Raw genomic sequence first — 23,636 nt, 5'->3', positions numbered from 1 at the left:
CTATCTTCCCTAGAGCTACTCTGCACCTTATTTGGTGATGGAGTCGACGTGCAATAGCGAACTCAGAGCCCTGATTTGGTGCCAAACATAGAGGAGATAGTGCCAAAGATTGGAGAAAAACAGAGAATCCTCACGTGTAAGACTGAACTACTATTTTTTGTTGGGACCGTACTGGATCAATAATTTGTTTATCAAGTAGATTTCATTTTGACAACATCTATATATGTTTTAGGTAGAATGTGTCTCTAATGCAGTTTGTCTGTAGAGGGTTATAGAAGTTAAGACTATATCAATCATATAAAAATTTGTGTACAGGTGGAGCCTTAACTGTAAATAGTTTAACTTATAATCTAAGATTTTTTTTTGTATATATTAGTTACAACTGTAATTTCACGTTAATAAACAAATGAAGTCTATTTTTCATTTAAAAAAAAAAAGAATACAGTAATGATTTTCAGTTGCAAAACTATTTATTTCCGCGAACTTGTTTTTCTTCGTTCAAGCCCGATCCAACATGAGTAACATAAGTAAAGCTTTGTCTTTTAGATGAAAGGGAAATATCACAATCATAAAAAGATTACGTATTTTTTTAAAAATTATTTTTATTATAAAATAAATTTAAATAATCACATCAAATTTTGTAAATTTATAAAATTATTTTTATATAATTTATTATTTGTAGGCATAAGAGTATAAATGATAGGATACAAGATAACATCTTTCCCATGGTTCTTGGTAGAAAAGGTACTTCTCAATGAGTAAAATTAAGTATAAGTTTTTAGTAGATAAATTTCACATTAGTCTATTATAAAAAAGTGACTTTCACCAAAAAAAAAAAAAAAAAAAAAAAAAAAAAAAAAAAAAAAGGAATGAATTTTTTAAAATTTGTTTAAAGATGAAATCCATTATTTTATAAAATTTATATACATAGAGCACGTAAAAATCAGAATTCATTCCCAACAGCGATCCTCGTGCTCAATAATTCAATACAAATGGTAGGGTACATATTTTCTGTCCTCCTAATCAACCATAGCCATCAGCTCTGACAAAAATGGATAAGCTTCCCAAGATATTTCTTGAAAAAGTTCTGATTTTTTTGGATCCCCAAAAGTCCGTACACAATAAAAGCAAAAGCCTGATAGAAAATATCTACCCGTCTTCCTCTTTCTATGCATATAAGCCTAGGTCTACCTCTGAATTCTTCCTCAAAAGCTAAATACGAAAAGGGAAGATTTTGTAAGCTTTGTTTAAGGAGCAAAAATGGCGTCTAATGGGAGGCCTAATAGGAGCGACGTTCATTTGCCGGCGGAGGAAGAGGCGAGGTTGGAAGCTAAGACGAGAGAGTACTTCGATGAAACGGCTCCAAAGCGCCACACCAAGCCTCAGCGTAGTGAGTATTCTTCTAAGTATGTCGATGCCATCTCTTCTAACAACAAAAACAACAACGAAGATGTTATTCCCGAACTCGTCGAGTTCCAACGTCTCGAAAACGATCCCCAGGTCGGTTAGAAAAGCTGATCCTTCAAGCCCTGTTTCCTAGACACCTTAGGTTTTGTGAATTCTGGGACGTTCTGTAATATCGTTTGTTTGTTTGTTTGTTTTGCTCTGTTTGGGAAAGCAGAAGCTGGTCTACAATGGAAGAGAAGCGACGGAGGAGTTTGTGGAGACGGAGTATTATAAGGATCTCAACGGTGTTGACAAACAACACCACACGGTATTATTACTTACCCATTTACTATTTTGTGTATAATTCACCACTGATATCTACCGAAATGATCTACTTTGATTGCCAATTTATTATAGAGTTTCTCAGTTCATAGGCCAAAAAGAAGGCAAGAAAAAAGAAAAGAAAAGAAGAATGTTCAAATGAACCTAGTTTTTCCATTCATGGATTTCGATTAATAGAAGAGAAAGTAGAAGGCAGAAAATGCCCAAGTAGTTTCATTATTGGTTATTACAATTGGAACGACAGATTCGTCAAAATGCCTACAAGTGGATTGATATGCCTATTATCTGAAGAGAAATGTGCATTATGGTGTGCAAGTCTTGCTCCCTCATTTTTGTAAAAAGTAAATAAATCTAAAATTGATAATGTTTTTAATGGACTCTTTACTTTTTTTCAAAGGAAGTTCGTTGGATTTGCATATTCAGACTATATCTAATATTATTCTTATTTAAATGGACATTTACTTAACATGAGGGATGATGAAATTTAAGATCAAAGTTGTATGAATATTGTCACATACTGCAGACAGGAACAGGGTTCATCAAAGTGGAGAAAACTGATGGCAAAGGATTCAACTTAGCACCTGATTCTGACACCAGCTACCACGGCTCTTGCCAATCCAACCCAGCCACCAATGAATGGATCCCCACATTTGATAACATGGTACACAAGTTTGCTTGCTTTATGAGCATTTTTTTAAAAAAAAAAAATAGATATGAAATTTTGTAAATTTTATGCGTATGAATTTTTCTTCTTCTTTTTCTTTTAGGTAACTCATGCTTCAGACAAGCCAAACAGGAGCGACAACAACTAAGTTGGGAAGATGGGTGCCTTTGTCTTCAATAAAAAATCTGGTTGTTGTTTCATATTTTCTTGGAATGTTCTTGTAATCTCGTAAATAAATTTCATTTAAGGAATGGTAATTTAAATGGCAAAGGTGGTGATGAATTTGGATAGAAGTCCAAAGTTCTTGTCACGGAATTTAGCCATTATTTGCATTCAATGTTGAACTCAGAACTCTGTTTTTTAGGAATTTTATCCCCTTTTTATGCGAGAATTTCTTATATCTAAATATTAAAAAAAATTCGAAATAATAATTGTTTTCCTTAAAATGGGTACTTTCTTTATATAAAGAGTGAAGAGTTGTGGCTTCTTCAAAGACAAGTTGGAATATTTATAATCCATCAAAATTAATAATGATAGTTAATAATTATTTTACAATCAGTTAAATATTAATACTGTTGTTTTATTAAAAGTACTTTTAATTTTATATAGTTTTTAAATGACATTTTTATATATAAATAGGAAAGCTTTATTAATAAGAGCAGAAGGAGTTCCACATTGATGAAATATGGCAGGCTATAATCCAGTGATGTACAAGCTAGCTGCAAAAACAATGTCTCGCTTTATGGCATTGGAAGCGGTTTCCATTTTCTTGTAGAGAGCAGAATTACCCATAATGGACGCAGCATTTTTAAATTCACGACATGTCTCATCCAGTCTTACAATGGTGCGTACTATCAGACCTTCAGGGACATCTGTAAGTTCACAGATATCTGCAAATGGAGTTCCCTGCCACAATAAATTAAAAAAAGAAAAAGAAAAAAAGGTTACTTTGTGAGATGCTGCTGAGCCACTCCAAAAACAAGTGATATGGGGATATATGTTTCTTTAATTTGAGAGTTCCTGAAAGAAAACCTTTGCCCATTCGTAAACCACTTCAACAAGACCAAACTTGAGATTGTCTTTGACATACTCTTCAGGGTCTATCTGTAGTTGGAACTGGGCCTGAAGCTCCCCAAGTCTTATTGCTGTGTCATATAATCTGGAAAGAAAACGCCATCGATGGTTAACAGGAAAACTAATTATCAGATCTTTACAAAACAAGGATAAATTGGGGGGGAACTAACCTCTTTTTGGCCTTAGAAAGCTTAGGTATAAGGGAAGGTTCAGAAGTATTCTTCTGTTGAAACACAAAGGCAGACATTAATGCCACCGCTTCTTCTGGTTCCAGATCGTCCAGCTGATTCTCAAATAAACATTCTGTGCAAATCAACTCCTCCCCTGAGTTCATCTCACATGCAACACGGCCTTTTAGTTGAACAACAAGGTCAGCATCTATACAGCCAATTTCCTTTAGAACATCTATCTGCAAATGCATGGCGTAAAATGTTGAGCAGGTTGCTGGGGAATTGAGTGTTGAAACAATTTACCTTGGAAGATCAAATTGCCAAGATAAACAATTAAGAAGAAAGATGAATGCCATGGAAACATACCCGGCCCTGAAAGTAAGGCATCTGTTGAAGTGCTTCATCTGACATTTGATATCTAAGAGCATTGACTTCCTCTCTGTGCCCCTTTATCTCTTTTGCTAATTTAATATGTTCTTCCAATTTAATACACCCATGACACTTATTCTTTGCCATCTTTTCCAATAGGGCAGTCCGCTTCCTGTAAGCTTCAACGATGGTCATGTCTTTCAACTTCAGATCTGAAATAGAATCACCAAGTGTTTAAATATACCTTTCAGCAGCAATGAATGCGTTAACAAGTCAAATTGTTTACTTCCCAAAAACTTAACTTATTAAGCTCACTGACAAATGGCCTACCTTTCACCGGATCTAGGGCTGGAGGGTACTTATTTCCATCAATCAGATTCAATAGCTGTTGAACCGTCTGGGAGAAAGCAACACTACTAACATTTTCAAGAAGCCGAACCTGTTCAATTTTGATTTTGCTACCACATATGCATAAAAACTCTCTGCTATCAGTTCCTCTAACCTCATAACTCATCCCAGCGGAAGCACCATAGTAAGGCAATTTTATGTTGATGACTCCTGATCCTTTATGAGAAGTGACAGTAGAAAAACCCTCATCTCCAAGGGACGCTTTGCTTTTGGTGCCAAAAAATAACCCTCAGGGAAATCAGAACTTCTTTTATCTTGTGAATTACTGCTAGCAAGGGGAATTTGTGCTGTTGATGGTAAATCAGGTCTCAACACTAAAACAATGTACTGCTCGTTATTAGCAGAAAGTGCTTTCACAACAACTCCAAGCAAGTGGTCCTGGGACTGGCAATTATGAATGATATAGGTTTAGTTTCCCTAACCGTCACAAACAATTACATGGAAAATTATTTATAATGTAGTTTCATGTGCTTAATGTGCTGCAATACATGAAGTATGAATCTAACAGCATATTCCGCTAAATGTATGGCTGCGAGGGTTGCCAGCATCACAACAGCATTAGTCAGCCGTATAAACATGGAAAGTACCAAGCCACCTCACTTAACTTTGCTATTAATGTCTCTCCCTCAAGGGTGAATTGTAAAAGGCAAAGTAACGGTTACAGAAAAATCTAGTGTTTTTTTTTTTTTGTCAAATCTTAGTTGTAATTTGTTCATTTTTGCTTCTATATATTTTTTGTCCCTTTGTATTAAAAGTATGTCTTCCATTATAATATGCCAACCAAAACCAACCCACATCAGATGACAGTATCAGTTCTGGTCCCCAAAGTAGTTCCCGGTTCAAGGTTCAGAGGGACAATGCATGCTGTAGATTGAGCATCACTAATCAAGAAAATACTACTGTATACCAGCAAAAACATTTTTTAATAAGTTGGTAAACCAGCAGGTCCAGCACACACTATAAATAGGAACTCACCGATTGTGATTTTACTACTACCACTCTTCCAGGAGTAAGAAATTTTTGGGCAGAAGAGGACTGCATGACGGCGTCAGATATCTTGTTGCTATGTTCTTCAGCTTCTGAGTACATCTCATAGTATTCCTCAATGGCTGGTTCACCTTTTATACATCTACATGCAAAAAAAAAAAAAAAAGACTTCAAGCATTATACATACAATGGAAGAACAGAAAAGGAATCATTTGCATAGCATCTTACAAATAAGCTGGAATAGTCCCCTTGCCCTCATGTCTCAGATTGAAACATGCAGAGGACAAAGAAGGAAAGGATTGACCCACCCTAAGAAAAATGAACCAATGTCTGGTACATCCATATGAAATTGTTAGAATATAATGAAATTCTCAAACAAGTCATCAATGTTACTTCCAGGCCATAAGATGTATAGCGTGACCAAAACTTTAGTGTTAAGGGTCTCCTTTCCCTTCATAATATGTGAAATTGAAGTGGAGCCACAAGGACCTTGTCTGAAATCTATTTCGTTGAAATAAGATGCTTCAATTTTTCCAAGATCAATACAAGTTTTATTATGCTGGAAAGTCGTACTTCTTCATACCTATGAGTTATATATTGCTCCTTCAATCTAATCGTAAAAAAGCATTCCGAAAAGTATAAGAACCAATTTAAAGAATGAACATCCAAAACATGGAGTAAGAGAAGATTCCAGGATAAAGTTGCATATTAACAAAAAAAAAATTATTATGAAGCATTATGTCCACCAATTAACAATCAAGATTCTGTCGACATACTCAATTGTTTTTGTGGGTTGAGCAAGCTTTCGCATCAGAAGTTGTTCTTTCTCAGGAAGTTTTTTCTGAGCATGGAATTCAGCAAAGCTTCTTTTCAGCATGTCCTCCACCTGAAGTTGAAGTCCCATCCAAACTTAGTTAAATGAACTCACTTGATTGGTTAAAAAGAGGCTGGGAAAAAACTTAAGAAGGGCAGTAATCTATAACAGAGTGCAGGAGACGATCCCTTGGACCAAGAAAGTGAAAGTCAAACCCTTGCACAACTCTCGGAACGTGTAAGGTTCTTGAAAAACGAAAACCTTGATGCAAAGTCAGTCCCAGAAAAGTTTATTGTAGATACAGTTACTCACCCCAACACATTGGCTATGATGCTGAAAATATTTTACATGCACAAAATCTTTTTATTGCTTTCCATTCATGTTTTACAGAAGGTATGATGATGAGTATCTGAATGGACATCCTAAGCTACAGATGTTTGGAAAGAGGCTATGTTTTCTCTGAGAAAATTTTATCCACGATCCTTTATCAGAAAAACGTTGAAATTAATTGAATGTCTACCTTTAATTCTTCAACACGAAGAAGATGCAGGATCATGATATAGGTCAGCCGAAACTGAGATTCAAGCTTAGTTGCACTCCCAACTAAAACATGCTTCAAGTCCCACTCCTCTGGGATTTCGTCACGGCACATTATAACAGCTGTACCAATCTTATCAAGTCCTCTTCTGCCAGCACGACCTGCCATTTGAGTGTATTCTCCTGGCAATAATTGTCTAAATTCCCTGCCATCAAACTTCCTTAAAGAATCAAAAACAACCTGCAAAAACCTTCATTACGTCAAAATTGAAAATGCAAAATTTCCAGCCTGCAACTAGATAAAGCATAGCATATGAGTAATATAATGCCTTCACACCAAATTGCTGCAGTGTGGAATATGATTCCCTTATGTCTCATGTGGTGTATTTGGCTGGAAAGGAATGGTTGGAATTTTGAAGATCGAGAATGCTCTTTGGATGATACTAGATGTTTCTTCTTCCATACCTTCTTGTGGACTTCTGTCATTGTTCTCAATGGTACTAGTTTCCATGATTTTCTTGTATCCATTTCTAGATCCTAACTTGTAGCTTGGTTTACGGTATACGGTTCGGTCGTATTATAAGGTGTTGACTGTTCAGCAAAGTCCTCCTTTTCCTTGGAAGCGTATTTGGAGGTCTCATGATCCTTCCAAAGTTGCTTTTTTTATATGGACAGCATCGCTTGGGAGCATTTTGATGATGGATAATTTGAGGAAACGTGGCCTTATTGTTGTGGAGTGGTATTTCATGTGTAAGAAGCATGGGGAATCTGTGGATCATTTACTTTTGCATTGTGAGGAGGCTAAGGCATTGTGGGATGGAGTTTTTAGTAGAATCAGGTCGGCTCGGGTGATGCCTTTGAGAGTGGTGGATCTTCTGGAATGGGCTATATGGTTGTTCTCAAGTGGCTGCAGCGTGGAAGATGGTTCTTTTGTGTCTTATGTGGTGCATTTGGTGGGAAACGAATGAGCAATGTTTCAAAGATAAGAAGCGCACCTTGGAGGATATTTGAAATCTTTTTGTGTACTCTATATTGCAATGGCTTTCCGCTTTAGTGGTTAATGGAGCTTCAGCTCATGACTTTTTGTTGTTGATTTCTACTTCCTAGAATGTAATTATGTGTTATCTTTTGTATACGTCATGTGTACATGGGCTTCGCCTATTTCATTCATTCTAATAGAATTGTCTTTCTTACTTGTAAAAAAAATCTATGTATACTTCCTGTATACTTGGGCTTTGCCTATTTACTTGATAAAATAAAATCATATTTTACCTATAAAAATATCATCATGATTGTTAATTCTCAATGTTTCTACCTCTGAACATTTAACTATACACCAATACAAACAATGCAACCCCAATGTCCGCAGACCACACATATCTTTGCTAGGTGATAATGCAGACAACTTCAGGCTTCCAGTCAAAACCATCATCTAGGTTATGTAAAAAATGGACCAAAGTTAAGAAGCTTTAGCACAACCATGTCCATAGCAGCTACTCTGCTGCTTGATGCTTACATTGCAAACAGAATATGTACTTATTATCAACGCAACACCATATTAAAGGTTCATAACGGGAAAGCCTGCCTAGAAAGTGTTGTACTTGGGCTAAGCCTTCGCACCCTTCAATAAAAGTTTCGATTACTTATTAAAAAAAGTCTGTCTAGAAAGTGTTGATAAATAAAGGAACAGTGTCTTCTCGAAACCCCCCCCCCCCCCAAATAAGATTAGAATAATGTCTGAAGTTTGCTTATAGCAGCAATTACCCAAAATAATAATTGAGAGAGAAAGAGAGCAGGAGAGAGAGAGAGAGAGAGAGATCTTAAAAGACCCCACGCAAATCCAAAATATACAATAAATTGTAAACCTAATCTGACTTTTCATGTTGTAGCAGTAAATAACTTCGAATTAAGGTAAAATCATAAAAAGGCATCACCGTTCTAGCTGGAGCATTAACCCCCATTGCAAATGTCTCTGTTGAAAATAAAACCTACAAAATACAAACACAGAAGCATCAACCCACTATAACTTCTAAGACGACCATAAGAAATCAAATACACACAATAATAGTGGCTAAAACTCGGTCTAATTCTTTATAAAGAATTTGATCGCAGCATTTTCTTAACATCTTAATAGCATCAGGATAGCAGCAGCAGCATGTTAAAAACCCTAATCTGAACATTATAAACACTAAAACAGTCCAGAAGTAACACGTATTTACCTTGACCACACCACGGCAAAAAAGCATTTCAACAACTTCCTTAACAATTGGAAGCAACCCTGCGTGATGGACACCGATTCCTCTATGAAGTAGGCTTTGAACTCTAACAATCTGCACATCACAACATTTTATTTCCTGCAAAACTCAAATGCCGTATAAATTGACAACAAATAATCTTTTAGCTGCCAACCTGTGGCAAATTCCTGTCAGACCCCTTCAGACGGGAAAATGCTTTGTCACAGAAAACACGAATCTCACTTTTCTCAGAACTGCTAGTGAGATCAGTCCCATACAAACTATCAGCTGATTTATCACAGCGATTCTTTGAGAAACAAAATATCACCACCTACATAGACAGGCAAGAAAAAGCTCGAGTTACAGAACATTTTAGGCCCGCTTGGATAGTGAAAATGTCTCATCTCATCTCATCTCATCATTACAATTTTTTCAAATTTCCACACAAAATATAATAAACAATTCAACTTTTTCAAATCTCAAGGCAATAATAATATTAAAAAATAATATTCTAACAATATTTTATTCAACTTTCAACTTTCATCTAAAACCATCTCATCTCATCTCATTATTCAAACCGCACCTTAGTGATAACAAATCCTGTTTATAACCTCTTTTGGAAGATGCAAACGGGGTTACAAAAGGTAGTGCTTCCCCTTCCTGTGCTACGGAGGAACAGTAGGGCCAAACAAAGCGACACGACAAGGATCGTTGGGGGTGGTACAAAGTCAAGCAATGTTGGTGGAGGGGAGGAACCTGTAATGGTGGCAGAAACAATGGACACTAGCGGTTTGTCGTTGGTGCCTCATGTGGGGAAGGTTTGGAATCGGGAGTGCAGTTGGGTATAGTGGCTGGAGATAATGTTGTTCCCTTGGTTTCTATCCCTCCGTTAAACGATATAGCGAGTTCACCATCAGATTGGGTTTTGAATAAAGTTAACGGACTTGAACAAATCCTGGGGCTTTCATATGGAGAACAGGGAGAATATAAAGATCAATTTAAAGCTCTACTCACTGCGATTAAGGAGAGTCACGCGCTTGAAACCAAATCACATTTTAAGAAAAGCAGGGAATTAAAGCGTCTTCTATGTTCAATTAACTACGATGCTAAGGGAGGTAGCTCAAGTCAAAGGAAGAATAAATGGAGGACATTGTGAAGACGATCTCGTTGTGGGATGTTTAGGTAGATGATTAGTTTTACAGAAACAAGGGGTTGGGGTTGGGGAGGTGTGTCCAATTTGGGCTTGGAGTATTTTGGATAGGTTTCATGGGATTTTTGGGTCATTAGGGGCTTTCTTGTATGGGCTAGGTGTTTTCTTGTATATGTCTAGTGTACTTAGTTACTCCTATTGATTTATATATATAATATTTTTACTTATAAAAAAAAAATAACAAATCCTGTTAATGATAAAAAAAAAAATAAGCACATCAAATTTTAAAAATAATTTCATACCAAACCCAAATTGTAAATTCATCTTTTTTACTAGTATCCAAATATCACCATAAAGGAAACGCCTCTAAATTATCAGGGCTCCTTCAAGAACAGTAAGTTGCAACTGACCATTACCAGGGCAATTAATAGAGTAATCTACCATTTCGTAGATATTGCAGCAGAAAGAGCACATTTCTTGTGAGAAACACATATTATTTTTTTTATAGGTAATCAAGAAGTTTTATTCATAGAAGTAGGCAAAGCCCAAGTACATGAGAATAACCTAATTAGAGTTTACAATCGAAAGTAGAAGATCATGGACGCTAATAAAATGAAGATGATGAAGATGAATAAAAGAAAAGATTTTTTTTCCCTTTTCCATATTATGGATGAAACCGGGAGAATTTATCAAAAATTTTCATGTTTTCATTTATATTTTATATCTAAGAAAGAAAGAAATCCAGTATTAACACATTGTCTGAAGAAGTTCAGAGCTTCGAAACCAAAGTCTGAAGAAGTTCTCAGTGACATATTCAGAATTACCAAAATAAAACATGGCCTGAGTAACAAAGATAAACTGAAGGAAGATGCATTCTAACATACAGGTAACAGTGATTTCTTTGATAGCTTGTTAATAAGCAACAAGCACAAGGAAGCATCAGATCTCCTTGACCCCAACTATTCTGGCCGTTCCCATTTTTCTGGTTCCCCCCACCAGTCCCAGGTAAGCTTCCCTGAAATTGGCTACCAAAATGCTTGTTCTGTTTTCCCCGATTAGAATGTTCAGGTCTCTGAGATCGATGCCCGTCATGAGTAGCTGAGGCTCCAGCATAAGATCCAATCCTACCGTAAGATCCAGTACCGCCTACAGCAGTCAAAGCCTTTTTCTTGAATGCGTCTTTAGCAGCCTTTAGTCCTTGAGGCATAAATGTTTCACTTTCACATACTTTGTAAAGTTCTCCAGAATAAAATAGGCAATGCTCCAGTGGTACTGGTCTTTCTGTAGTCCTGATAACAAAAACACAATGGCAAAAACTTACACACAGGAAATTTTTTTTTTTTTTTGATAAGTAAAACTTACACACAGGAAATTCATAATGTGAATTTTATTTCTGCTGCGTTCGTGTTTATGCAAAGCAAACAGGAAAAAAATATCAAAATAAAGCAAGAAAAAAAGCGGTAATGTTAAAAAATAAAAAAACCTCAAGATACTGAAAATAAATTGAATGCCAGTTAGCATTCCAATTCACTACTTACACAGTTACACGGATTTCCTTCTGCTTAGTCCGACCAATCCAGTCAGCAAACTCAACTGTGTTTGGCACCTGTAAAATGGTGATAAATACTTCATAAAACATTTTAACCATCTTGATGCTATAAAGAGAGAGAGGCATGGCATAAACAAGTCTAAACAACACAGAAATGCAACTGATACATATCAGCACAAGCAAAGCTGCTAGAGAAGTATAATTATGTGGTAACAAACGAATTTGTCTGGAAGAAGACCTATTAACAACTAATTTATAATATCAGGAATTAAGGCGTTCATAGTATAGTGTTAGACAAAGTATGTAACCAACTTCACTTGTTACCCAGCATGCTTCCATCCATGCAATTAACTTAGAGCAACCTCCACTCACAACTGAGGAAGGAGGTTCTGGAGGTAGCATTTCAGACATTGAGTAAGCAGGCAAAGCAAGGCTAGAACTGAAAGCAACTTCATTAATTCATAGATCTAAAGCTTAAATGAAAGTTACATACAAATATGGACCAATGGCTACAACTCATCATAATTTCAAAGATTGCAAAATCTATGTTAAAATCATTGAAGCCTCATAACTTACTATCAAAGCAATTAATCTCAAAAGAACTTTTCATTAAGTACATGCATAGTAAACAGAGACAAATACCGTGGCCGAAAGAAGAACAAAATTTATATGTCTTGGAAGCATGATTATAACTTCTTCCCAAACAACACCTCTTTCAATATCATTGACATAGTGCACCTCATCGAATATAACCTGTTTCCTCATAGCCAAAAAGCAAGAAAAATTCTTCAGGAGACTATAGAAAATACAGAGAATGGCAAAAATAAATGGAATGACACCACTTCATCTGAAAAAGGAAAGGCAAAAATTACAGTTAAAAATGAAGAATCCCTTTTACCCATTCAATGTCACGTATAATATCCGCACCCCGGTAGAGCATTGACCTTAATATCTCAGTGGTCATGATTAGACAAGAAGCCTCTGGCCTCAAGCTAACATCACCAGTGAGCAGCCCAACATCAAATTTCCCACAGAAATCCCTATATTTTTGATTGCTGATGGTTTTTATAGGTGCAGTATATACAGCTCTTGTGCAGTGCTGCATGGCATTATAATCAAGAAAAAAAATTAGGATAAGAGTCCAATACTTGACAGCAGCACATGCTTGAGTTTTATATTCTAATACATGAGGTGGAGTCTCAAAATTCAGGAGATCAGAAAATCAATATTTTTTTTATCAGTAAATACATGAGATGAATTTTTTGTTCTAAGAATTTTATTACAAAATCAATATACCACATTCAACTGCTAAATCACTTAAATATTGGTGGCAAAAAAAAAAAATACAATATGACATCAGTGCAAGGTCCAGTCATACTTTTGATGCCAAAGCAAAAGCATATTCCGCGACGACTGTCTTTCCAGCTGACGTATGAGCAGCAACAAAAACCGATTCTCCCTTTTCGAGATAATATATAGCCTGTAATTATTAAAATAAAATAAAAATCTCATTTAGGCTAACAGATAACATGATTCTCAGCCAATCTTTAAGTTATCACAGTTATAAAGAAAATAAAAGAAAAATTAAATAGCACCATGCACAAAGGATTTACACTTGTACGAAAGCATGTCAACAAAAAAAAACCTTCATACTATTGTAACACAGAAGCTTTGATGACAGTAGCAAGAAAACCATTTCTTCACAAACAAAATACAGATGTTGCAAAGAAGAAACAGCAATATATCCCTCAGTGCTTCATCTCCTAAACAAAATCATGTTTATGAACTAAGAATTTTCTAGCAGTAGAAAACTTAATATATAAATGGATCGTAGAAGAGATTTTTTTTTGATCAGTAATCAAAGTATTTTATTCGTAAAAGTAGGCAAAACCCAAGTATACAAGGAGTATACATGAGAAATATCTAACAAGAGTTTACAACTGATAGTAAAAAGTCAAGGACACTTAGTCCGTTACAAACGATGGCCCCCACCCATGAGAACAATGTTTTAAAGAAAAAGACTTTCAGCTCCTCCATTGTCTTCTTGCAGTTTTCGAAGCTTCTATCATTTTGTTTCCGCCATATACACCAACAAATGCAAATAGGGACCATTTTCCAGATTGCTGCGACTTGTGAATTCCCTCGGAGACCTCTCCAGCTAGCTAGAAAATCCACCAATCTAAAAGACATGACCCACGACACGCCAAGTCCTGTAAAAAAATAGTCCCACAAGGTCTTCGCCACCTCACAGTGTAGAAACAGATGGTCTACTGATTCACCCTCTTTCTTACACATGTAACACCAGTCCAACACCATTATCTGATGTTTCCTTATGTTCTCTGGTGAGAATTTTGCCCAATGCTGCTGTCCAAATGAAAAAGGCGGCTTTGGAAGGAGCTTTCGTCTGCCAAGTGCTCTTCCACGGATGTGTGCATGCCTAGACTCGTTAAAACTCTGTGGAGTGATCTGACAGTGAATTTATCTTTCGTGGAAGAGCTCCAAATCATCCAATCCATGATACCCTCGGTCATACATACAAAATACAATGCTACATAGAACTCTGTGATCTCCTCCAACTCCTTGTCTTGAGCTACCTTAATGAAATCAACATTCCATTAAGGGAAGCCACTAGAAAAAAGCAAGTGGTCTGCTATCGCTGCATCCTTCACTCGTGCAAGCCCAAATATGGCAGGGAAAGTGTCTTGAAGACTTCGTTCACCACAGCAGTTGTCATACTAAAATCTGACACGAGAGCCATCACCCACTACAATATGTGTATGTCTCCGGAAAAACTCCCAACTTTTCCTTGTGTATTTCCATAGGCCCACCCTATATAGACCATGTACCTCGTTCGAATACCAACCACCCCATGCCTCCCCAACCTTTGAATCTATAACAGTCTTCCACAAGGCCCACTTTCGTGTTGATACCGCCACAACCATTTACCCAATAGAGCTTGGTTGTACTTCATCAAGTTGCGAATCCCCAATCCACCCCCAAAAATTGTAGTACAAACCATTGACCAATTAACCAAATGGAACTTGAACTCATCCCCCAACCACTCCACAAAAAGTCGCGTTGTAGCTTCTCAATATAGTTGGCAACCTTTGCTGGTAGCGGGAGCAAGGACAAAAAATAGGTGGGTAAGTTAGAAAGAGTGCTTTTAATTAAGGTGAGCCTACCACCTTTAGACAAATACACCTCTTCCAAGATGCCAATCTGCATTCCACCTTCAAAGGGAGCACCCAAAGGTAAGCCAAGATACTTCAAGGGTAGAGAAGATACCTTACATCCCAAGAGGGAGGCTAGAGTTGCTGCTTCGGGAACAGTCCCCACTGGTACCAGTTCAGACCTTGAGAGGTTAACTTTCAAACTTGAGACAGCTTCGAAACAAAGAAGTAGAGCCCTCACAGGTTGGGTATGCCTGAGATTTTCTCCGCAAAAGATGAGTATCATCCGCAAACAATAGATGAGAAACATCAATAGAACCATAATTACCATTCCCCACCGAAAAACCATAAAGAAACCCACCTTCCACGAGGCCCACAATCATCTAACTAAGAGCTTCCATGACAAGTAAAGAGTAAGGGAGAGAGCGGATCTCCTTGTCTCAAGCCATGCGAGTCAAAAAAACCCACTAGTGAACCATTCACCAATATAGAAAAGTGTACTGTTGAGATGCAAAATTCTACCCAATTTAATCATTTCTCACCAAAACCACATCTTGTAAGTAGATAAAATAAGAACTTCCAATTTACATGATCATAGGCTTTTTCTATATCTAGTTTGCAAAGTAACCCCAGTTCTCAAGATTTGGGTCGTCCATCCAACACTTCATTAGCAATTAAGATCAAATCCAGGATTTGTCTGCTTTTGACAGATGCATTTTGCGGCTTCGAGATTAACTTTTCCATCACCGTACTCATATCAGTTCGCTAGCACCTTGGATATAATCTTGTAAACCCCATTCATAAGGTTAATGGAACGATAGTCTCAAACATCTACTAATCCCACCTTTTTGAGAATAAGTGCTAAAAATGTAGCATTCAGACTTCTTTCAAAACTAGCATTACTATGGAATTCTTGAAATACCTGAATATGGTCGCCCTTTAACACTTCCCAACAAGTTTGGAAAAAGCCCATTGTGAAACCATCAGAGCCTGCACATTCTCAAGCCACCTTGCACATTGTGGATCTAGTACAGAAAAAGTCAAACCACCTACTGTCGGTCTACATGGTTGTTGTTCGGCTAGTAGATGTTCATAGTATTGTGCAATGTGATTCTTGATAATTGAATGGTTCAAAGATACTGCTCCATCTATCATCAACTATCAATAGCGTTGTTCCTTCAGTGCGAATTAGCCACCCTATGGAAGAACTTGTGCACTTGTCTCCCTCCTTGAGCCATAGTGTCTTTGATTTCTATCTCCAAGAGATCTCTTCCATCAATATGACTCCTTCAAGTTTTGTAACCATCTGACTCTTGCGAGTTGTTTCGGATTCAAAAAGATTTCTAGCCTCCTCCTCACCCTCCAAACCCTATAGCTCCTCTAGAAGGGAGTGTCGCTGTAGACCTACATTGCCAAAGACTTGTTCATTCCATTGCTTCAAATCTTGTTTCTGCGCGTTTAGCTTTTTCGCCATTATGAAGCTTGGAGAGCCTTGGAAATCATAAGACCACCATTGTCGTACCCTGTCTACAAAACCGTCAGCCTTAAGCCACATATTTTTCGAATTTAAAATACCTTTTGCCTCCTTGGATGCCTCCACAGTCAAAGGATGGGGAAGTGGTCTGAGCATACCCTAGGTAATCTTCTCTGAGTTACCTCTAAAAAATGTAACTCTCATTCTGGAGTTAGCAAAAATCTATCAATTCTTGACTAGGATGGGAGTTCACGTGTTAGACCAAGTATACGAACCTCCCGTTAGCAGAATATCCATAAGTGCCTGTTCTGAAATGAAGTAAGAAAAATCCCTCATAGCAAGTGTGATGTGGGACATACCTGATCTCTCACTCGAGAAACGAGGGACATTGAAGTCACCCCCTATGCAACTTGGTAACTCCTACCAACTAAGAAGTCTCGCCAGTTCTTCCCACAAAGTCCTTCTTTCCGCATCAATATTAGGGTTGTAGACTTCTACAAAAGCCCACTGGAAACCATCCTCTACATTCTCAAAGGAGCATGCCACAGTGAATTCACCCACACAGTCCTCTTAACATTTTCACTGCCCTTTTATCGAACATAATAAGAACACCCCCAGATGCTCCTTTAGAAGGCAGATACGACCATCCAACATGACATCCCCTCTTCAAACTTCGAACTATTTTCCTTGTAATAAATTTTAGCTTGGTCTCCTATAAACAAATGATATCACCTTGCCATTGACGAAGTAAATTTCTGACTTAGAGTCGTTTGTTGTGCTCATTCAGCCCCTTACGTTCTAAGATATTATTTTTGGTTTCTTATGGGATTCGTCGTTACCCGTCCCTTGAGACGCCCCCAGCTAGAGCTTCTCTCCCCTCCATCATCATTCATAGCCCACGTTAGCCTTTTGAGTTCTTTTTCTCTTTTTTTGTCCAAATTAATAGCAAGATCCACTGTAGATTGCGCACCTCCAGCTTCAATAGCTTAAGTAACGCCAAAAATTTTTCCTCAAAACCCTCACATGTTATCCCCACACAATGTTTGATCTCTTTGGCTTTCTTAATTATCCAATCTGACACCCTCGGATGAAACAAGTTCAATGGAGTAGGTTCTACCCTTCAACAGAGGACTTGCCCCTTCCGGCATCCACCCACCTTTCAACCGTCATCACCTCTCCCCATGTAGCCTCGAAAACAACCATAGCCCCGTCCAGTGCACCCTTCACTGAATTACCCAGGCCTCCCACTGTCTGAGTCAACAAAAATGGGTTTCTCGGGTACTAGACCATTTTCTGAAGCCGATATGCCTCCTTGCACGGCATGAAGGTCAGACGACTGCCCAGATGTCGCCGACTAGAGTTCAGTGGCTTCCTACCGTGCTCTAGCCCTCCCGACGAACCTCTTGTCGTCTCCTCTGCAGGGATCTGAGATATCTCCTTCACTGGCGCCAAGGACGGCACCTTCAAGGTAGTGGTGGCGGGATGTGACCAAGAGAGGGCCGACGCATCGTTCTGTGTCTTGCCGGTGGACAGTGTCTCTGCCGTCGTCGAAATCACTTGTTGCGTAGCCTCCTTCGACGTCAAAGCCCCACTAACATGTTGACCCCGCTGCAAAGATGGCCGGGAACAGCCCCAAGAGTTGCCAGCGACGAGGTCCCGTGCCGATGATGGCCCAGCATATCAACAGGCCCAGTTCTTTTCAGGCACCATTTCAGTTTGGGCTGGGCTTGGCATGTACAACCCGTTTGGATCTTGGCTTTCCCTTTATCGGGCCTTAAGTGCAGTCCATTTCCTTTAGACTTCATTAGCTTAGAACCAACTGACCGTTGGCCTTGTTCCAAGCCCAGGGCCTGGCCTAGCTCCATTTTAGTTGAAAGAGTTTCTACAGCTTTCGTCAATAAAATGATTTCTTCTTTCAAACCATCAAGGATTCCCTGCATCTCTCTTTCCACTGAGGCAGCGTGGGACAAGCTACCACCACCCCTTTCAAGTATAGTCCCTCGACCATTCTCTACCACCCTTGCTTTTTCTTTTTGCAGCAGCACCAAGGAGTGGCCTGAACCACCCATTACAATCGGTTGTTTCCTAGCGCCGCCCCTCGCCGCTTCTACATACGAGATTTCCTGCCTCCCTAGCCCTTTTCCTTTGTCTGCTGCTTTGTCCATGGGTGTTGCCGACGTCAGCTTCGTATTTACCAGAACATGCATTTACAGAGCATGTTTCATTTCCCTGGAGAGGTATTTCCAACCCCCCTTTTGTACCTTCCAGGATCACCAGAGGACCACTATGCCCACTGCCACCGTATTCAGTTACTTCTAAGTACCGCCTGAAGTCATTCGAACGACGGTGTACAAACTAAGCCTTCATACCATCCTAATACGACTTGTAAGTTCTTGCTTCCCTCCGATGAGGTGCATTCCTCCACTACATTGGCCAGCCAACGGGCACTGCTTTGAGAAAAAACCATCTCTTTGGTGGTCTTTCGACTCCTCTCTGTGATACGAAACCAGTTCCCCCCCTCTAGTGATAATACAAACACCTTCATCTCTATCAAAAGGTGTTTTATAAAACCCATCTTAAATGAATAGCAGCTAAAACCAGTAGAAATCTTATGGAGTATAGTTCTGACAAAGGTCACCAAAGCAATTTTCCCTTGTAAAAGTGTATGGAGAGAAAAGTGTACACAAATAGACAATTAGAATGGTGCAGAAGAGATGCATGGACCAAATACCTCTTTCTGAAATTTGTCCAATTCGAAAGGAAATTCTAATGCCATATCAGGAACAAGTTCATAGAAGCGCTCTGCAATCCCTTCACTACCTCCAATAATAGCCCAGGCCTGCTAGTTGACAAAGTTAAAAAATAAAAGAGCAACCAACGGCGAAAGGGGCAGACTGCACAGCAAAAACATGAGATTCTCAAATCTAAGAAAGTTACCTCCTGCTGCTGTGCACCACCATCACGATTCCCATCCAATGTTAATGTTGATCCTCCTGCTTCTATTGACAAGATATCATCCAACAGAGATAATTCTGGCTCATTGGCACCAATGGATGCATCATCCTTATTTTCTTCAGTTTCTGATTTAACAGATTCAGCTTCTGATGGTGCACCTTCACATTCAGCATTGGAAATCAGCCCTAAAAAAAGACTAAAATGCTTGCAAACTCATCTTCCCTAGGCTAAGTTGGCTTGCCGCTCGGATAGACACCGCTCAATACTAGCTAGTGGTGACCAATTTTCCAAGTTAAAACACATCTAGAAAAGTGAGACCTAGGTGTTTTGTACGTGGAAATGTAGTTCTTGTAGAAAACCACTAGATTATTCAAATACAGTAACATTTTCCTGGAACCATTCCCATTATAGAAAAAACTGTTAAACGAAAGCAAATCCAAAATTAGAAAACAAAATAAAGGTTACATGTCTCCGGACCAACGCCTTTCCATTTGTAGATGGCTAATTGACTTTGTAATCTTAGGGCTCGTTTGGATACTCGGAGTATCTCAGAATTATGTGAATAGTAATGAAATGGTCTGTAAATAGTAGTTGGTTTTAGTCGCCATTATGGCCTGATTTAAACTTGAAGTACCCAGAACATACATAAGCACACTGCAAAATGAAAAGGGTGATGCATATCCCCAGAGAAAAAAATGAAGCAAGCTATGTTCATCTTGCATTTAAACCAGGAAGATTTGCAAGAGGTTTATAGTAAATGAACTGTAACATTATGGGGTTTTTGTGTTTTTATGTGCATCCCAGTTAAACTGCTTTAATCTTGAACCCATAAATAAACCAAAACTATTTAAAGTATGTTTTATGTTTCTTTCCCCAGTAAAGCATTAATCTGTTTCTTTCCCCTTAATAGCATTAATCTTATTTAATTTCAACAATAATCCGAATCAAGTCACAATCCTTACTCCAATAGTTAAGTACATCTCAAGCACTCATGAGGACTCGAACCCATGGCTCCACCCCCAACAAATACCAAATTCTGAAACCCGATAGTGAATAACTTAATAACACCAAACTTCTAATGCAACTTATAATAAAAGTTATGCTTCTTCAACCCTACACACATTAAGTTGGACAATGCATTTGTTTTAGAAGAAGTAGATAAAAAAGAGTTCATTGCTTTTCCCTTTGCCTACCTTAACGAGAAATCGAGTGGTGAGAGAAAAACAAATAACTTCTTTTAGGGCCTATTTTTCAATCTCTTCATAAGTGGAGAGACTTGGAGGACAGTACAGACCATCCATTTAAACCTTTAAAACACAATCAAAATCGTAATGAAAAACAAGTTTTGGAGATTTCTCTTCCCTCTCAACAACAGATAGTGGGGGCAGATTGACTTTTTTTCATCTCCTCTATTCTATCCTCTCACAAAACTTCTCGCCGACTCAAATTGGCAAACCAACTAGAATCCAGTGTAAATCCAAGGATATTCAAACTCTACTTGGATCAAGACCAAATACAGTTTGGCCCTAGAGTTGGATATAAAAATCACAGTGAGCAGGCCACCTCAACCATCTCATTTAATAACATCCCTGATATATGTATGAGATGAAAAATTTATTCGATGCAATACTAGAAAAACCTCACTCATTCATAAGCCCGAGCTGAGCAAGCCTAGCTCAGCTTCATGGCAGTTTTCACATGAGATCATACTTCATAAACGTATGGATCCGTGAAAAAATATACAAGTGTACATAATACATACCATCTCCCTCAGATTCAGGGAAAACATCCTCTTCCCAAGCCTTCTTGAACAAGTCATCAAACTGTACAGATAACTCACCCTGCATAAACAAGTACCACACATCATAAGCCAACCATAGAACTATAACAATTCATGATCAGACAACTACAATCATTCATAACCCGGGATGAAGCTAGGATTGAAACTTGGGGTGGTGGGGGCAAGTTGAATTAACGATAATTGCTGCCACCCCCCTTAAAAAGTCCCTTAATATTTGCTTTACATTACTTTAATTGCCCCCCCCCCCCGGGGCACGGGGGCAAAAAGACCTTACATTTTTATTTTTATTTTTTAACTTGACACAAAAACCTTTTAGTTTCTTTTTTTCTCAAATATTTTGTGGGGGAGGGGGGGTGGGGGGGCTCTAAATTCGTCCATATTCATGACACTAGGAAGTCCAAGCTTGAGTGGGGATTTACATATAAACAATAAATATAGTAACTGATAGATTTTTACAAGTTTCGAAGCAAAAACAACATAGTGGAGCAACTCACCAGCTTCTTATCGTTTGTACTCTTGAGACTTTGGTCCTTACAAACATTCCACGTGTATGGGTAAGCCTAGAGAAGAAAGTGATAATTCGCGAAGGTTAGTAATAAAATAGAAGAATAAGAGAGTAAATTTTTTAAAAGTTCTATGGATAAGTGATAAGTAGAAACCTTGAGATTGCCAAGGTCTAGTCCTTTCTTCAAGCTTGGAAGACTGACCTGAGCAGGGCCGCCATTCATAACTTCACGTACCCATTCACCGTTTAAAGCACCTTCAGGAAGACTTCTTTCTAAAGATTGAGAATCATCCAAACCTCCAGGACGAAAAGGTCGGTTGTTGATGCTTCCCCTTAAAAAATCTTTTGTAGGTCCAGCTGCACGAGGCAATGAGCCAGAGTCTTGAGTTCCAAGCATTAGTTCTGATACATCCACCTAAAACAGTGTAATAAACCAACTCCCAGGCCAAAGTCAGAAACAAAGACAGCAATTGAGAATAATACCAAAACCAGATAATTCTCTTGGTGTTTTATTATCAATCATAAAATAGCCATACAAAATGATGGAAACTGTTGTTAAGCTAAATGGAGTATCTGGGACCAACAACACATGCATTGAAGAAATGAGGACCTCATACCTCCACAGAATTGGGTTCCCAATTTTCTTGCATCAATCCCTTCTTCTTGCGTCTAAATGGTAACTCCCATCTAGGAACCACAACAGAACGCGGTAATGATGGCTCTGGGTGTACTTTTGCCTCTTCAAACCAATCAAAATCCCACTGCCTTCCAGATTTTTCAGGAGAAAATTCCTCAGGGTCTAATCTTGGTGAGAGATATGTCTCTTCTATATATGCTTTAATGGATTTGGGTGTTTCCTTAGCAAATGCTGGTGGCTGAAACATAAACTAGATAAGTTATTAACTAAAATAGCAAGCGCCCCTTCTTGGCACCAGATCTTTTTTAGTTACTGAAAATGAATAGGCTGAAGGTAAAGCGACATTCAGAGTCTTAAATTAACTTGAGACGATAGAAATTTCTCAAGGTATTAACAACAAAAAATTTTCAAACACCCAAAAAAAATCCTGACTTCGTTACTTAAAACTCTACGTTTGTAATTGCACGTCCAATTTGAAAGTGTATGCTTCCCTTAGCTTCCAATATTTGTACAACTTATATCGATATATATTCCAAAATCTCCTAGCCAGTTAAAGTTCAAATGCATGGATGCTAAAAGCAAAAAACGCATAAAACTGAAAGTGTTGCAACCAAATTTAATAGAAATGAGAACCCAGAATTATCTCTTATGCATGAAATCAAACAACCAAAATAGTTCTCAAACTAGACAAAGATTATATACATCTGTAAGTTATTAAAGCAAAATCACATCGTAGCGAAACCCTAAAATCCATGAACCATAATAGAGTTCAATAGACACGAAGTGAATTAAACGAACTGTATAGAGCTATTTATTTCTGAAGCTTAGTGTGAGACGAGACACTGACCGGAATGAAATCAGGGAGCAACTTGACAGGGTTGGAGTGCTCAACCGTTGAGATGGGCTCCACCCTGAGATGGCCACTGTGGCCGGAGAATCCGACCCGGAAAGATAGCTCGTTTGCTGCTTCGATTTCATCCATCCGATGCTCCATGGCCTCAGACTTTTCGCTCGGAAAACCGAGTTTTTGGTACACACTGCTGGTTTTCTTGCTGGGTTAGTTTTTGGATTCGCAGGGTTTTTGATTTTCGCGGGTTTTGAGTGAGGAGTTGGGAAGGTATGCGGTATATTCTAAAAAAAGATATTTGCAACTGTCACCTAGTTGATTTAAAAAATAAACAAATGAAATATGAAAATAAAAAAAATAATAATTTTTTAATAATAAATTTTACCTTTTTTTTAAAGAGAATTTGTTGTGTTTACACACTTTATAATTATATATAAAATTATTCATACCAGTAAGGGTGCAACCAATAAAAAATACAAACCCATATTTGACAGTGTTTTTGAATTTGGTTTAATTTAAATTAATTTAATGTATATACGACAATCAATTTGAAAGTTACTGTG

General features: G+C 38.1%; 2 protein-coding genes across 2 annotated transcripts; one reads left to right on the top strand and one right to left on the bottom strand.

Annotated features, from left to right (window-relative positions):
• The first annotated feature begins 986 nt into the window (after positions 1 to 986).
• LOC121239080 lies at positions 987 to 2,776 on the top strand. The gene is made up of 4 exons (XM_041136210.1): positions 987 to 1,500; positions 1,622 to 1,714; positions 2,252 to 2,389; positions 2,496 to 2,776. Exons 1-4 carry the CDS (start codon positions 1,261 to 1,263, stop codon positions 2,538 to 2,540), a joined length of 516 nt encoding a protein of 171 aa, XP_040992144.1. The 5' UTR covers positions 987 to 1,260; the 3' UTR covers positions 2,541 to 2,776.
• A 246-nt stretch (positions 2,777 to 3,022) lies between these two features.
• LOC121239079 (DExH-box ATP-dependent RNA helicase DExH11) lies at positions 3,023 to 23,342 on the bottom strand. The gene is given in 25 exon segments (XM_041136209.1): positions 3,023 to 3,298; positions 3,425 to 3,551; positions 3,637 to 3,875; positions 4,003 to 4,217; positions 4,336 to 4,602; positions 4,605 to 4,797; positions 5,389 to 5,542; positions 6,177 to 6,286; positions 6,735 to 6,992; positions 8,686 to 8,739; positions 8,971 to 9,081; positions 9,161 to 9,316; positions 11,020 to 11,093; positions 11,096 to 11,424; positions 11,674 to 11,741; positions 12,327 to 12,437; positions 12,583 to 12,783; positions 13,063 to 13,164; positions 19,060 to 19,167; positions 19,266 to 19,441; positions 21,046 to 21,124; positions 21,579 to 21,644; positions 21,744 to 22,004; positions 22,207 to 22,464; positions 23,074 to 23,342. Coding segments are annotated over 25 exon segments (4,077 nt in total). The 5' UTR covers positions 23,221 to 23,342; the 3' UTR covers positions 3,023 to 3,085.
• Between the last annotated feature and the right edge of the window lie 294 nt (positions 23,343 to 23,636).

Source organism: Juglans microcarpa x Juglans regia, chromosome 7D, assembly GCF_004785595.1.
Source record: "Juglans microcarpa x Juglans regia isolate MS1-56 chromosome 7D, Jm3101_v1.0, whole genome shotgun sequence".
NCBI lineage: Eukaryota > Viridiplantae > Streptophyta > Magnoliopsida > Fagales > Juglandaceae > Juglans > Juglans microcarpa x Juglans regia.
Note: the sequence above shows the minus strand (reverse complement) of the source record. Positions and strands in the feature narration are given on the sequence as shown.